General features: G+C 36.8%; 1 protein-coding gene across 1 annotated transcript; it reads right to left on the reverse strand.

The window, feature by feature from the left end:
* Window positions 1-2,254: 2,254 nt before the first annotated feature.
* On the reverse strand, window positions 2,255-14,732 carry smfn (small fragment nuclease). The gene is given in 7 exon segments (XM_008428638.3): window positions 2,255-4,172; window positions 5,135-5,188; window positions 6,561-6,669; window positions 7,124-7,235; window positions 7,395-7,472; window positions 7,554-7,637; window positions 14,340-14,732. Coding segments are annotated over 7 exon segments (954 nt in total). The 3' UTR covers window positions 2,255-4,048.
* Window positions 14,733-15,012: the final 280 nt, after the last annotated feature.

The raw sequence follows: 15,012 nt of genomic DNA on the forward strand, positions 1-15,012 counted from the left end.
TATCGTACTTTATCCTTTTTTGTTGTTTTTTGTTTTGTAGCTATTCTCTGTATTTTTCACTTTCCTATACTAACAATGCAAATTCCACACTTGTGGATGTCCAAATTATCTGAGTAAGACCAAAAAACATTTAATTTTTGAAGTGGAAGAAAAAATATTTATAATCTTGATCATTCTTAAAAAGTACAGTATATGTATAACGAAACAGGGAACATTAATTAGTACATTACGGTTTTGTAATATTTATCAATATAAATAATATTTTAACACAAATGTTTATTTTTATGTTATCAAACCAGGTGGATGTTTGTAAAACTGACAACTTCATGAAACAAGGTTTGACATGTCTAATACCTCACTTCCTTAGCAACTTAGTGACCACATTGTGTTGTGTAATGTGCAAGCTGATGAGCAATAAAAGAATGGCCTACTTGGCTTTTTACTGCCAACTAAACAATATAAAACATTATTGCTAGATAATTGTTTTAGCAAACAGAAATTTTCATGGTATCTTTTTGATCAGTTTTACAAAAGCTCTATTTCACAATAATGTGGCCTATATGATAAATGCCTTAAATGTGGTGCAAGTGTTGCAAGGCGATGAAGGAACTTGAAACTAATATTTAAAATGTGCAGGTATCTGTTTCAGAACAGGCAACTTTTTGAAGTAGGTACAAGCACCACAGGTAATGTGAGCACACTGTAAAACATTTGAGCCGCATTTAGTTGTGTCTACTATCTTCTACTCTTTAAGTCAAATACATTTTGTGAGTTCTAGATTTTGAATCAAAATGTGTATTGGTGAAAGATAAACTTACAAGTAAATTATGTTAATTTTTTATTAATTTTGTCAGTCCTCTGAGAGTGAAACAAACTAGAGTTTTTAGGTTAGCAATTTAAAAAATTGAAAGAAGAAAACACAGGAGTTTGAACTATTTTCCAGTGAGCTTAGCAGCATGTTTTATATCCTGTGTGGCACCATGAGTGAGAAATGTGTTACTTTTATTTGTTATTAAAGCAAATGTTCATTTTAATGCAGATCAAAGTTTTAATTCATGGCATCTTAACAAATTCTATGTTGTCTGTGATTTTAGTGCCCATTGTAAAAGATAAGGTTGGTAAAATAAAGACAACTATCAGCCCATAGCTTCGGCCAGTACTTCATCAAAAGTCTTGGAGAGGGCTCCGTTTAGTAGAATCAAGACGTTTATAGCCACATCTGATAATCAGTTCGGTTTTAAACCAAAACTTGGCACTTATATGTGCATTTTTGCTCTCAAGGAAATCTTAGATTTATACAAGAGACATAGTACCATAATTTTTATGCGTTTTATAGATGCATCAAAAGCATTTGACCATGTTAATCATGAACATTTTTTTATAAATTACAAGAGAGAGAAATTCCTAAATATTTATTAAGAATTTTAGTGTATTGGTATGCTCACCAGAGCATGTCTTAAAGAAAAAGACTACCGGAGTAATGTGCAAGAATACGGGTATGTCGTCGAGCTTTTCCTCCATCCAACTGATCAGCGCCACTTTGCTGTTGAAGCTTCTAACCTGGCAGCTTTACACTCTTATAAAAATACTATTTGACATCTGGAAACAAAGTTAAAGCTTCAATCTGAGGATCTGATGGAGGCGATCTCTGCCGCAGTCTGCATGTTGGTTCATCCCGCAAAAAGAGCCGCTGCTGAGTCAGCGGAGCGTCCTGCTGCGCATCAGGATGGAGCAGCAGCAGGTGGGAGCGCAGAATTTAACAGTAACTAAACAGGATCCATTCATAATAACTTTGGGTTGTGATGCACAAACCAAAAGCACCGTTGTGTCACTGGTCAGTGTGATAATTTGGCTACATGTGTAATATGTAAATCAGAGCTGGACCACCAGACATATTTTGTCTTTACAGAATTACACTAATAAAAATATAAACAAGGGCACAATGCAACTTTTCAGTGTACTGTAATCTATAAAAAAGAGCTTCCTGTTTGCTACACTTGGAGTGGAGATGAAGATGGTCCATTCAGGAAAGCAGAGCTGCATCAAACTTTAACATGGAACCGCAGAAGAAAGAGAAAAACAAAATCAAAAATGTAATTGTTAATGCATGTCACCATGAGAAAAGCCTACTGAGTTTTGCTTAAAAAACTTTTTTCTCACATGACGTCGTGGGCAGGGCCCAAAATCACAACAAAATATTTCTGATGTGTGCAAATAAATGTCTTGTTTTTAAAAAGAAATCATTACAATTCCAAAAGTTTTGATTACAATTTTATTTTACTTAACTGAGGTAAAAAAAAAATTCCATTGAATAATTGGGGAAAAATGTAACTTCATACTCTGCGAACCAGACCATAAGCTTACTTTAAGTCTGGAATTAGTTTTTTCCCCTTCATTAATGACACGCTTTTATTACATACATTATATCATGGTAATTCAGGGTGAGTTATTTTTAATTCTAAATGAATATCCTTGTTGGACTTTTATTCTCCTTTAAGATACATTTACCTAACGCTAGAATAAATGAAATGTACATTATGCAGCAAGGGAAATTAGAAGACATATATCCATTATGGAGATGATCGGTTTTGGACCGGGCGATGTGCCACTATTACATAAGCAATACTGAAGAATGACTGATATCATTAAAGGTACAGGGAAGAAGCTTTTCAGTTATCTTGCTTTGCTAGCAAAGTCGTTAGCTAGCAGCTAGCTAATAGCACAACAACAACAGCCTAATGTCTGTATAATAAAAATACTGAATCGATAGATAAGAACAGTTTTTCCTCTCCTGGCTGTCTCCTCCCACTCAGTAGTTTTTCAGAGAAAGGCAGATGCAGAGGCCTGTCAGTGTCTGTTGTATTTCATTACCTCTCTGCTTAAACCGCGACTCCGAGCTGAAGCAGAAACGATACTTCGTTTTCCGTCATTTGACAAGTAGCAAGTCTACTCCACTTTATTCACCAAAAACGTTTTTTATTCACCAAAAACTGTTCTGTAATCTGGAACGTTGGCTACGTTTAGCTCCAGTTAGCCGCCTTATCTCACTGCGCGAGAGGCAACTGCGTCATGCGTCACGGGCAAAAGGTCAAAGGTAACAAAGTGACCGGGGGCTTATTATGTTGTACAAAAAAAACAAAAAGAAATATTTTTAGTACATGTTATTATGTGTCGGAAGAGGGCTTAGGAAATACAAAAAAAAAAAAATTGACCAAAAGGGCACTTGGGGACAAGGAGCAAAAGGGACAGGTGCTCAAGCCCCCCCAGCCCTCTGCACGTGCCTGCCGGTGTTCCAAGGGGGAAAAAAAGTCACACCTGACTTGGTGCAACTTTTCAGACTTTAATCTGCTGCTGACGAAGAAGTCTGTGATGATGTTCTGTTTCTTATACGTTTATTCCTGCATAAAAGACTTAAAGGTCAATATTTTCTGTGAATATAATACAACCTGTAAGTTGATGTGAAGTTCGCTTACGTTTCTATAACATCACTGCGCGGAGTCGACTTCTACTTAAAATACATGTAGTCTATCAACCCCTATTATGTACATATATAATGACGTCCCCTTAACATTGTCGCCTGCCCCCTCTTGTTTCCATGGATAGAACCAGCACCATTTTCAATATAGTAACAGGAACTAATGCACCAGCCCTCCATTTACATGTACAAATCCAGAGACTTGTAAGAAAAATGCATTAATCTAGGTGATTACTGGAACGCTGGACTTGATTGGTAATTTCACTATCAACTTAGCTTGTAATATTTCACTTGTAAAGCTTGTATGTTATCTTTAGAAATAATGACACAGATTGCCTGTTTCTTCAAATTAATTAAAAAGTAAAATACTGAGTGATTCTGCCTAAATTATATTTATGTTGAAATAATTTTTTCTGAAAAAACATTTTTCGAGTTTTATTCACTCCAACAAAACTTCAGTAGTACTCAGTGTTGCTGACAAAAACAAACTAAATTGTAAAAGAAATTCCCTTCTTGAGAGAAATGTAACAACAAAAATCCAACTGAAAGTATTTCAACTGCCTCAGTCATGAACTAACTCCTTTTATTGCCACCATTTTCTACAATCTTGTGTTTCTTTTCCTCTGATGGTGCTTTGAAAATGCAGGATCTGTAGTACTGCAGCTCCTTAATACTCTCCTTTATGTCATCTAAGGCTCTGGAAAAACAGAAAATGTTAAGTGTAAGAGAGTTTTAAAGTGACCATTATTTGGTAAAGTATAACTGTTACTTATACAACTGAGAAAAACTTTGTGCTTAATCTTCATTCAGTGTAGCGCATCACATCCCAACCCCACCCTCATATTTCACCCCTTATAGTGCAGTCACTGCGCCACTGACTGCCATCGCCATTACTGGGCATTCATTTTATCAGCTTCCTTCCTGTTATGATCTTGTGACAATACTGTTGGCCCCTATTGCTGAATAACGTTAAAATTGAACGATAAACAGCAGCATCCATTATTAGTGCCGTAAAGAGAGTGCGACCGTGCAATATCAGCATTTTTCTTCTGTGCATGTGGCTTGCTTTTTCCTATCGCTAAGATTTTCACCGGTAAGAGTTTCTTCATTTTCCTCTGCATTTGACATGTAATTGAATCTTACATGTCTACACGTGCAGTTAAAGAGGAAAAGGTATAAAATACATTAAATATGTCCTTAATCTTCCCATGTCCTTAAGAGACAGGGTCATTTAGACCCATAAGTTCTTCTGTGTGCAGTCTGGCAGGATCAAATTGATCCTTTGTGCGCTTTTACAAGTTTTGTGTGTGTGCGTGTGTGTGTGTGTGCGTGTGTGTGTGTGTGTGTGCGTGGTTTTGGAAACTGGTGGTCTGACAAGACAACTCCCAGCTTCCCCACTGTCTGACTGTGGCATTTGCTGCATTCCTCCTGAGCATTATGCTAAACCATGGGAGAGGCAAAGAATTTATTCTATGTTTTATCTAAAGTGTTGTTAGTGAGAGTAGCCATAATGCACCTAGTACACCACTCAGAAGACTAGTCATCTATTTAATCTAAGAACACAGTAATACCTACTGAACTACAGCTCTGTGGTATTTTACGTCACATTGATTTAATGAATGATAAAGCTGTAATTTCATGTGTTTTGTTTTTATTAACCTGTGGGTTGCGCTCTTATGAGGTGCCATCTTGAATTCTTCCGGGAACCACCGTCTGTAAACATTCAGAGCAGAAGCAAAATCACATCATTACATTTTTTAAATATATCAAAACAAGATAATTCAAACACAGAAATTTTAATACCATAACCAGTTATGTTTTCATTCTTTGTGGTATTAGCAGAAAATATCATAACAGAAGTCAACTGAACAATTATTTAAAGAAAAACAATATAAATTAAGTGTTTTAAACTCAGGATTTTGCCAAAATATGAGGTTTTTAATCAGCACTTAAAAGACAAAAGAAAACATCAAAGCCCTACCCTGAAAAAAAAATAGAAGCTACCAATATTTGTGTTGTGGACTCTGATAACATGAAAACCAGGGTTTCATGATAATTGGTTGGTTTTAGTTAACACTTACACAAGCGATAAATTCTGAAGTAGTAGTGCTTTAACCACCGGTTAAGCCAGAATATGACTGATGATACATGAGGTAAAAGGTAAGCACAGCTACCAAAGTAGATAGTGAGACTGACCTAGTCTCAGCTGCTTATCTCTTGCACTGTAAAAGTCACTGCAAGAAAACTGCTTTAAGGGTTCACTTCCAAGTGAACCAAGACCAACCCCTTCCAGGCAGATCCAGAATTCACACCACAGTTCAAATCAACTTTCTCACCATGCCAAACACATTGTGGTCAGTTAAGATATACCAAAATACTAATGTGGTGTGAAAGCAAACTAAAGCTGCTTAAACCTGAATGACTTCAAGTACATCCCACATTTCAGTATGGGCCTTGGAATATGTTTATATTGTACTTCTTACATTTTAATTGTTTTTGTTTTGTTTTTTAATCCATCCATTTTCTTGCACCCTTTTTCCCTCAGTGGGGTTGGGAGGGGTGCTGGTGCCCATCTCCAGCAAACGTTTCGGGCGAGAGGCGGGGTGCACCCTGGACAGGTCGCCAGTCTGTCGCAGGGCAACACAGAGACACACAGGACACACAACCATGCACACACACACCTAGGGGCAATTTGGAGAGACCAATTAACCTGATGCAACCTGTCATGTTTTCTGTGGGAGGAAACCGGAGTACCCGGAGAAAACCCACGCATGCACAGGGAGAACATGCAAGCTCCATGCAGAAAGACCCCAGGCCGGGAATCGAACCCAGAACCTTCTTGCTGCAAGGCAACAGCTCTACCAACTGCGCCACTGTGCAGCCCACAGTGGCGCAGTTTTTTAATAATACTGTTTTTTAATAATACTGCAAATTCAAGTGTTTTTGCTTGACTTCAGGTTCCTCAGCAGATCATCTCAACCATACAGCATTCTCAGTAAATTTGGGAGGAAATGCAACTTTTGATGTGTGTGAACAAGACTGAGTTCTGGAAGCTTCACAACTCATTGGGGGATCTAATCCTTACCTGCAGAGCTCTTTGATGGTGCTGACATCAATGATTCTGTAGTGAAGATGGTACATGAATTGTGGCATGTACTTGTCCAGGAACCTTTTGTCTGCATGCACAGAGTTGCCTGCAGAAAAAAATAATAAAACATGAATATTAAGGCCTTGGTGCAACAACATGATAGCAAGACAATTTCTCCCTCTGATGAGGGTAAAAGGTAACACACAACAAGACAACATTTAGCTGTAAGCTAAAGTGGTTTTCTGTTTTTTAAAAGAGTTATTATTAGATGTACCCATTATTAATTTGGTCACTGGTCAGACGATTTATGTTAAACACATTTACCATACTGAGTATGATGCTGAAATAGTTCAGTACAATCATACTCTGTGTAGTTCTCATGCATTCTGACAAATACGTACATTCAGAACTGTAAAACACAAGCAAAGTTATTCCACACCACAACACAGCACACTCGTGTATGAGTCATTTAACACGAGTGTGTTTCTATAGCTTTTCTGGACAACCTACAGTAGTGTTTACATAAATCTAAGAATAGTTATACAGTGGATTAAACTTACCGGCAAGGGGGCATTGTCCAGGTGGAGTGTGCTGCCTGACAAAGGACAGAAATTCATACTCTGCTTGTTCCAGGGTCATTTTACTGTTTTGAACAGCCTGGGTCAGTCCTGACTGATACAAACAGATAAAGTAGTAGAGCAAAGCAGCAAGTATGACACCATTCACAGAAATGCCTGAATGGATGGATGAAAAGATGGACCAGTTAATTAGAAAAAACACAAACCAAGTGCTAATAGACACAGTTTGTTGCAGTTTGGGATGAGTGTCTACCTTCCCATGATGCTCCTTACACCAGTCCGACATTCCATCCAGAAGCTCGTCTGGTTGGTTGATGATCATGGATGGTCCCTAGCAAGCAACAACAAATGAGTTTCATTTCCAAGACAAACTGAAGTCATCACACACTGAAGCATGTATTGTTTGTATTACCTCTGCTATAATGTTCAGATCAGAGTCTGTGATGATGCAGGCCATTTCAATGATTTGGTCCTTCTCAACATCTAAACCTGTCATCTTTAAAGAATAAAAATAGAACACATTAAGAAGAAAAACTCAAATGTGTCATAGTTTAGTCTCCGACTTTACTTAAGTTTTTAACAGAACCAATATCTTTTGAGCAGAAGTTAATGAGGGATTTTCCATGGCTTATATTAACATATAACCCATGCATGTTTGAAAGCGTCCTTTTCTGAAATGTTCTGTTTTACTTGAGATGTAACAGAACACAAACCTTTCAAAAAGCTTGTTTCTGCCTCCCCAGGCTACACAAAATTTTCCCAGAAGTATTGGGGATCATCAAAGTGTGATAGGGCTTCATGTTCTCTTTTCTCAGTAGTTGTTATGGTCTTTCAACTCTCCCATGGACGCCATCTTTGCCAACACTTTTATTGCTGAATCATAAACTCTGACCTAAAACTGATCAGGTGAGGCTTGTAGAGCTTTAGGTCTGGTCCCAATATTTGCACTACACCCTATCCCTCTCTGTGAAGTGTGCACTCAGTCAAAGTGAACATAAGTGTTCAAGTGTGCAGGTTACAAGCATGCAAACGTTTGAGAATTGGGACAGTACACCTCTGTGTCCCAACTTGGACTTTCAAAACGGTGGGAGCGGTCACCGTTTTGGCACTTGTGCTGCTAAAAAGTATACCTACAACAACAACAAACACATTTTTTAATGTATAATATAGGTATTTTTGCTTTCCAAAGTCATTGCAGGAGATATTTGGCTGTTCAAATGTGTTTTGTTATGACTTGTTAAATACGGAGCAAAATTTGATAGCATTCAGTAGGGTATATTACAGTAGAGTGAAACAAAAATGATTTCAATACTTTTGTTTGAAATTGATTTTGTTTCAAACACAAAATCAGTTTGAAAACTTATTTTTCAACAAAGAGCTTGCACAGTGAACACTGCCATATTTCTGACAGCAACTTTTTATTGTATAAATGTTTTGTCAAAGAAATGGCCTTTAATAGTCTTGTTCCAATTCCTATACCTCCTATTCAGCAAATTAATGGTATGATTACACATTCGGCTGTTACTCCAAAAGAACTCTGATTACAAATGGCGGCGACTCTGTAAACAAAATGTAATAATAACTTAATAAGGAACACAATGATGTCAAATTTCTCCCCATATTCCTTGAGAAGAAAACATTTGTTTAAAAAATATCTCTTAAAAAATGAATCCACTTTTTTCCACTTCCACAAAAAATAAAGAAATTAATTTCAAAATTATGTAAGTTGAACTTGTAATGACTTTCTGAAAGAGAAATTCAATACAAATACCAATTCTTGTGCGCTATGTGACTCAGATATCAAGGCAGCAGAACCAATTTTTTCAATTGCAACTTAATGTTTTTGGAAATATTTTCAAAATATAATATTGTCGCAGTTTGGGATGAGTGTCGACCTACCCATGATGCTCCTGATCTATTAGCTTAGACCTATTCCTCTTTCACATTTTGATATAATAAAAGTTGGTCTAACAGGGGATGAAGAGTCACATTATGAGTTTAACGATTTAATCCTCTGGCTAATATTTTATTCCTAAATGCCACTTTCTAAAAATTAACCACATTTTTAATTTCTTTTTAAGTTAAATATATTTAAGGAAGTTTTATTGAAGAAAGTGCACAAAAGCCCAAACTTCATTTGGCTTTTTATATTTAGCTTAATTTAAGATTTGAAATTCCTCTTGCACTTGTAACATTTTCTGTCTTACTTTTCTCATATTGTTAGTTTGTGTGACTATTTTTTTTAATTCTTTTTTCTGCTCAGCTTATGTCATACTTTTCTGTTACTGGTGTGTGACTTGTCATATTATTTTCTTAAACATTTAAATAGACCAAAAATAACTATTGCCACATTTCCACCATTAAATTGAAAAATTTAAAGGTGGAAAAGTGATGAATTGTAGGGAAATACTTTGCCAAAGTCTTTCTGGACATGTGTAAACAGGGCGCAAAGTGGGCGGGTTTAAAGACCCATAGACAGCTCCCGATAATTGTGCCAGTGGTGCCCAAACTCGGTCAGTTTTCAAGGGCCTGTTTTCTGTTTATCTGTGCTACCCATAAATCAATGGGTTAATCAGGACAAAATACGTTGTTTTGTGGGCTATTTTGTCCCTATATTTTAGAATATTTTAGTAATATTACTCTCTTTTTTTATTATTAAACTTTGCTAAGTAGATGTTGGTAACGATACTATGTGGGATTGAAGCTGTGTAATAGCCGTGTAATATTAGTGTATATTAATCATATCCTATCATTTCAGGAACGCAGTGACCTGTGCAGTTCGGTGGACACATTGTGGCTGTGCTGCATCTGATAACAGACATACAACGTATTAATGCACAAAAAAGAGTTGCAGTGATCTATATTTGTCTATGTTTAATTCCAATTAAAATATGTTTCCCGTCTGATACTAATTTATTCTTACAAACACCTTTGTATTTAAAATATTTTTAACAGGTAGGATATTCTAGTAAAAGGATTAGTGCATACATCTGTAGCTTTTCATTTTAAACAGGTAAAATATTCAGATGAAAGAAGTGATCTTCTTGTGGTCTCGCCATGTATATAAATTGTTCCAATGCTATGCTAAGCATAACTCTTAAGCTTTCACTTCAGTCCCGTCACTCAAATAATGTTATCCAATGTATTTAACATTAACACAACCCACTATAGTTGTCTGTTTGTAAACATGACGTTAGCAGTTTTGGACACGTAGCACTGATAGATAGACTTAGCTATCTATCCGTTCTACGGTAGGAAAATCTGACGAGGTAGCACTGATAGTCAGAACACCGGTCTTGTGCAAAATTCTGTCCCCCTGTTAAAATCTGTTCCCCCGTGTCGGCGTGCGCTCTGCAGCTAGAGAGGTGGATTCAATCACTGAGAATCTGGCAAATAATGAGCAAATGTTTCCAAAATCACAGGATTTGTTGATGATGAAGAGCGAAATAAAAGACTTGCTGGTAAATTAATTTGTTCTCATGAAATGTTGTGGGAACAGATTATTTGAGGCAGCTGAAGTATCCCTCCCTGGCCCTCTAAACTTCGGCAAATAAAGAGTAACCAAATTCTCAATGTTTGTCATGTGTGATAGTATGTTCGAGCCACCAAAAATTAGCAACCACAAATTTCTTTTATCCAGTAACCAGTCATATTTAACATTAGAATGAGATTTACCAGAAAGCCTACACTATCTTTTCAGGAAGACTGTGCGCTGCTATCAGCCAGCTTCCCTCCTCTTACATTAGCAATGAAAAATTATAAATACACACGATGCTTTGGAAAACTGTGTTTGGTTACTCGCTTTTTTGTCAGATTTAAGTAACAAAAGTAGGAAAAAGACCAATTCTCTTGTCGATTAAAAAAACAACACAAATCAATGTAAGAAGAACTCCACACAAGACCTTGTTTATTTTACAATTTTGTTATTGCTTCTTTTTTTAACAGCAGCTGCCGATTAAACAGAACGTTATAACCGTTACATGATTATATGAGTTATTTTACCGAGAAATCGATCAGAAGTATCATGAAAATGAGCTGCTCCAGCTGCCTCTCTAGCTGCGGTGCACGTGCCCAACACAGGGGGAACAGATTTTCACACAAACCTCTTTTCTGACTATCTGTGCTACCTCGTCAGATTTTCTCACTGTACCACAGATAGACAACTAAGTCTGTCGGTGCTGCGGATCCAAAACGTCTACCGTCATGTTTACAAACAGAAAACTATAGCGGGTTGTGTTAATGTTAAATATATAGGATAACATTATTTGAGTGACGGGACTGAAGAGAAAGCTTAGGAGTTATGCTTAGCTTTGGAAAAATCTACATACATGACAAAACCACAAGAATATCACTTCCTTCATCTGAATATCCTACCCATTTAAAATGAAAAGCTATGCATGCACTAATCATTTTATTATGTTGTGTATTCCGTCTTTTCCTCTATCTCTTATCTGCTTACATGCACACGCAGCAGCTTACATAACCATGTTTATGTGTGACTGTCACCAGTCATACATAAACAGACTGAAACTGATTAGACAACTACTTTAGGGAGGGTACAGATTGCAGAAAAGAATAAAAAGCTAAACTCGAGTTACAATCTTTGTTTCACTTGGTTTCATCCATAAGATGTGCCAAGTGTGGTCCAGCGCTGGACGGTGAATGTACTCTGTATCTGTTCCATTTGTATGACATGTATGGCTTGTAACATTTGATAATTTTTTGATATTAAAGCTTGTTTTTATATACAACCAAATCTGATTATTTCTTGAGGTAATTTACACTGAGCAGTTCTACTTGGCCCTGAAACTGGTTAACGAACCTGGATGGTGCACAGAGACAAAAATGAATGAACTCCATCAATTAGAATATTCTATCTTTTAAAAAAATATTTTAAATACAAAGGTGTTTGTAAGAATAAAACAGTATCAAACAGGGGAAACAGGTTTTGATTGGAATTAAATTAAACACAGACATCTACAAACTAATCACCGCAACTCTTTTTTGCACATTAATACGTTTTATGACAGACTTTTTGAGATGCAGCGCAGCCATAATTTGTTCACCGAACTGCGCAGGTCACGGCACACCTGAAATGATAGGATATGCTTACACTAATATTACACCGCTATTCCACAGCTTCAATCTCACATAGTACCGCTACCAAAATCTATTTGGCAAGGTTTAATTTTAAAAAAGTGTAATTACACTGAAATATTTTAAAGTATAGGGACAAAATAGCCCACAAAATAACATATCTTGTTCTGATTAAATGCCAAACAATGACTTGTTTACAGAAGAAATGACATTGTAGACGGCAAAGCCATTTATAAATATATTTACAAGCTGCCTGTTATCCAAACTGTATTACATGAAGTAATACAGCTGCTTAATGAAAGCCAGGTATAAAATAAATTAAATAAAACTTACCGTAATATTCGATTAAATAAAACACATAAAACAAAAGTTATCCTAAAATTCATGGGTAGCACAGATAAACAGAACACCTGCCTTTAAGGCCGACTTTGGGCATCACTGCACTACTGCGCCTTCAAACCTTTCAGTTTGCAGGCGCATTGGGACCGGGCCTTAGGTGAGCTGCTGTTGGGTAACTTTCGTAGACCAACCACTCATGGGAAGGTTCACCACTGCTCCACGTTTTCTCCACTAGTGGATAAAGCTTGTTAGGGATGTTCTCTGGAGTCCCAAAGCCATTAAAGAGGTTTTTAGCACTTTCCACATTAGCAAAACTTAATGAATTTGTTTCTAATCTAATCTGCGTTGTTTGAGATTATTTAGATATAAATAAACGTTGGCATATATCAGACTGTGTGCAACATATTTTATGGGAAGGACCTCGCTGCAGCAAACAGAAAGGGGCAGGGATGGACTACTGTCAGTCTTATACCTTATTTGGAAATGGAACCATTACATCCGGAAGTAAAGGGGGCGCTATTTCCTATATTATTTGTGCTCTCCCATTTTTATTTTCCTTTGAAATCTGTGATATATCTTCACCTTTAGGAAGGAGTTCCACTCTCTGCATGTATTTGAACTTGTCTCTTATTTACTTCAGCACATCTCACAGTTAAATTCTGTAGCTTTCTGTGTACTTCTATATCTGCTTGTTGGAACCTATCAAGAATTAGATTAATTTAATTTTTTCTAAATTGTTAATTTTCGCAGATCTAACATTATGTGAATGGTAGATCTATTGTTGTATATTTATTTATGTATTTATTTGTTTTGCTTAGACCCTCCTTGTCAGTCAGCCTCCAGTAGTGATTAACAGCCAGAAGCAGCTGTTGGGGTTGATCTGATTGTTTGGTGAAGGAGTGAGGAGTGAAAAGGTTTTTGTACCACAAATTAATATGTATGTTTGAAGTCAACTCGGAGATTATTTTTTGTTTCTTTTATAAGTAAAAGAACCCCCTTTTAAACAAGAAAAGTCTCCGCGAGTGCTTATTTTTTCTTTGAGTGAGTCGAAAACCTCCTCCTAAAAGACTACTCTTGCATTTTTGTTTTTTTGGACTTTATTGTGATGCAAGAGTGGCCATAACACTGCTCCTTACTCTTATCTTGTCTTTCCTGCCTCTAGTGGCGTTAAAGTTAACATAACTAATATAATTGCATTACTAATTCAGAATACCACAAAATGTTTATTATTAATTTTGTGGTATTCTTTATTATTAATTATTAATTGATGAAGATTCATGGATATTATTTATAATACATAAAGGTCTTGTTTATGTCATTTAATTAGCTCTACATCCTTAACAAAATGAAAAAATATTGTGTTTTATAAGACAATTTATCTTTTACGGTGCCAGTAATGCCGGAATTAATAACAAAAAATAAACATTTGGTAATTTGTTGTGTTACCACCCCCACGCCACTAGAGGCAGTAGTTAGACCCGAAAACAAAAACGGGAGACCGCAGATAACATAGGTTATAGCGCCCCCGTCACTTCCGGAGTGCAATAGTCCCATTTCCAAATAAGGTATGAGACTGCCACATGGTCCATCCCCGCCCCTGTCTGTTTGCTGCAGCGAGGTCCACTTGTATTTTCTATAAAATCTACTGTAATCCACCTCCATATTTGAGCTTTAAAGTAAACATCTCATTTTATGTTAACCTTTTTACATAACCAGAATTTCTAAAGCTTGACCACATAAATGCCATGAGCAACAGACTTGCCTCCAGATCCACCCACACCATCTTCTGCGACATTGAGCTGGAACACATGCTGATTTTCCTGTCCAACTGAACAGCTGAAATGCAACCAAGTGATGAAAAACAGCTGAGAGCAGCTTCTGGATAAACAAACCCCTTTTGGACAGTTCCAGCACGCTGCTGCAATCCTTTAGTGCGGTGTGAACAACAGTGTCTGGAAAAGAACGAAGACAAAAACGATTTCTTCCCGCATCCCAGTTTGAACCTAGCTAAAGTCCACGCGATATTCCGTGACAGAGTGGTCATGCTAGAAAGTTTTTCTTCTTCTTTCCGGTCCAGACAGACGGAAAGCGCACCGCTGGACTACTGCTGCCACCCTCTGTTCAGACAGAGGGTGACAGCAGAGGCATTCTTCATTTTTGATTGCAGAAATAGGGGCTGTCTATTTCTGCAATCAAGTTTGATTATAACCTCTGATTTTTCTTAAGCTATCCGCTGATTTCATATATGTCGTGTACATTGAATCAGAAAAGTTTAGGAGCTAAAGCTTTAACTATTTTCCCTATATGAGGGTACAAACTTGAAAACAAAGGCCCTACTTTTAATATAAAATACCTGCTTGGACAAAATACCAGTCAGCCCAAAAGTTGGCAGTAGAGCATCTGATTGATACAGTGGTGGAATAACTATAACTACA

The sequence above is a fragment of the Poecilia reticulata genome, chromosome 14 (assembly GCF_904066995.2).
Source record: "Poecilia reticulata chromosome 14, P_reticulata-male-v2, whole genome shotgun sequence".
NCBI classification, from domain to species: domain Eukaryota; kingdom Metazoa; phylum Chordata; class Actinopteri; order Cyprinodontiformes; family Poeciliidae; genus Poecilia; species Poecilia reticulata.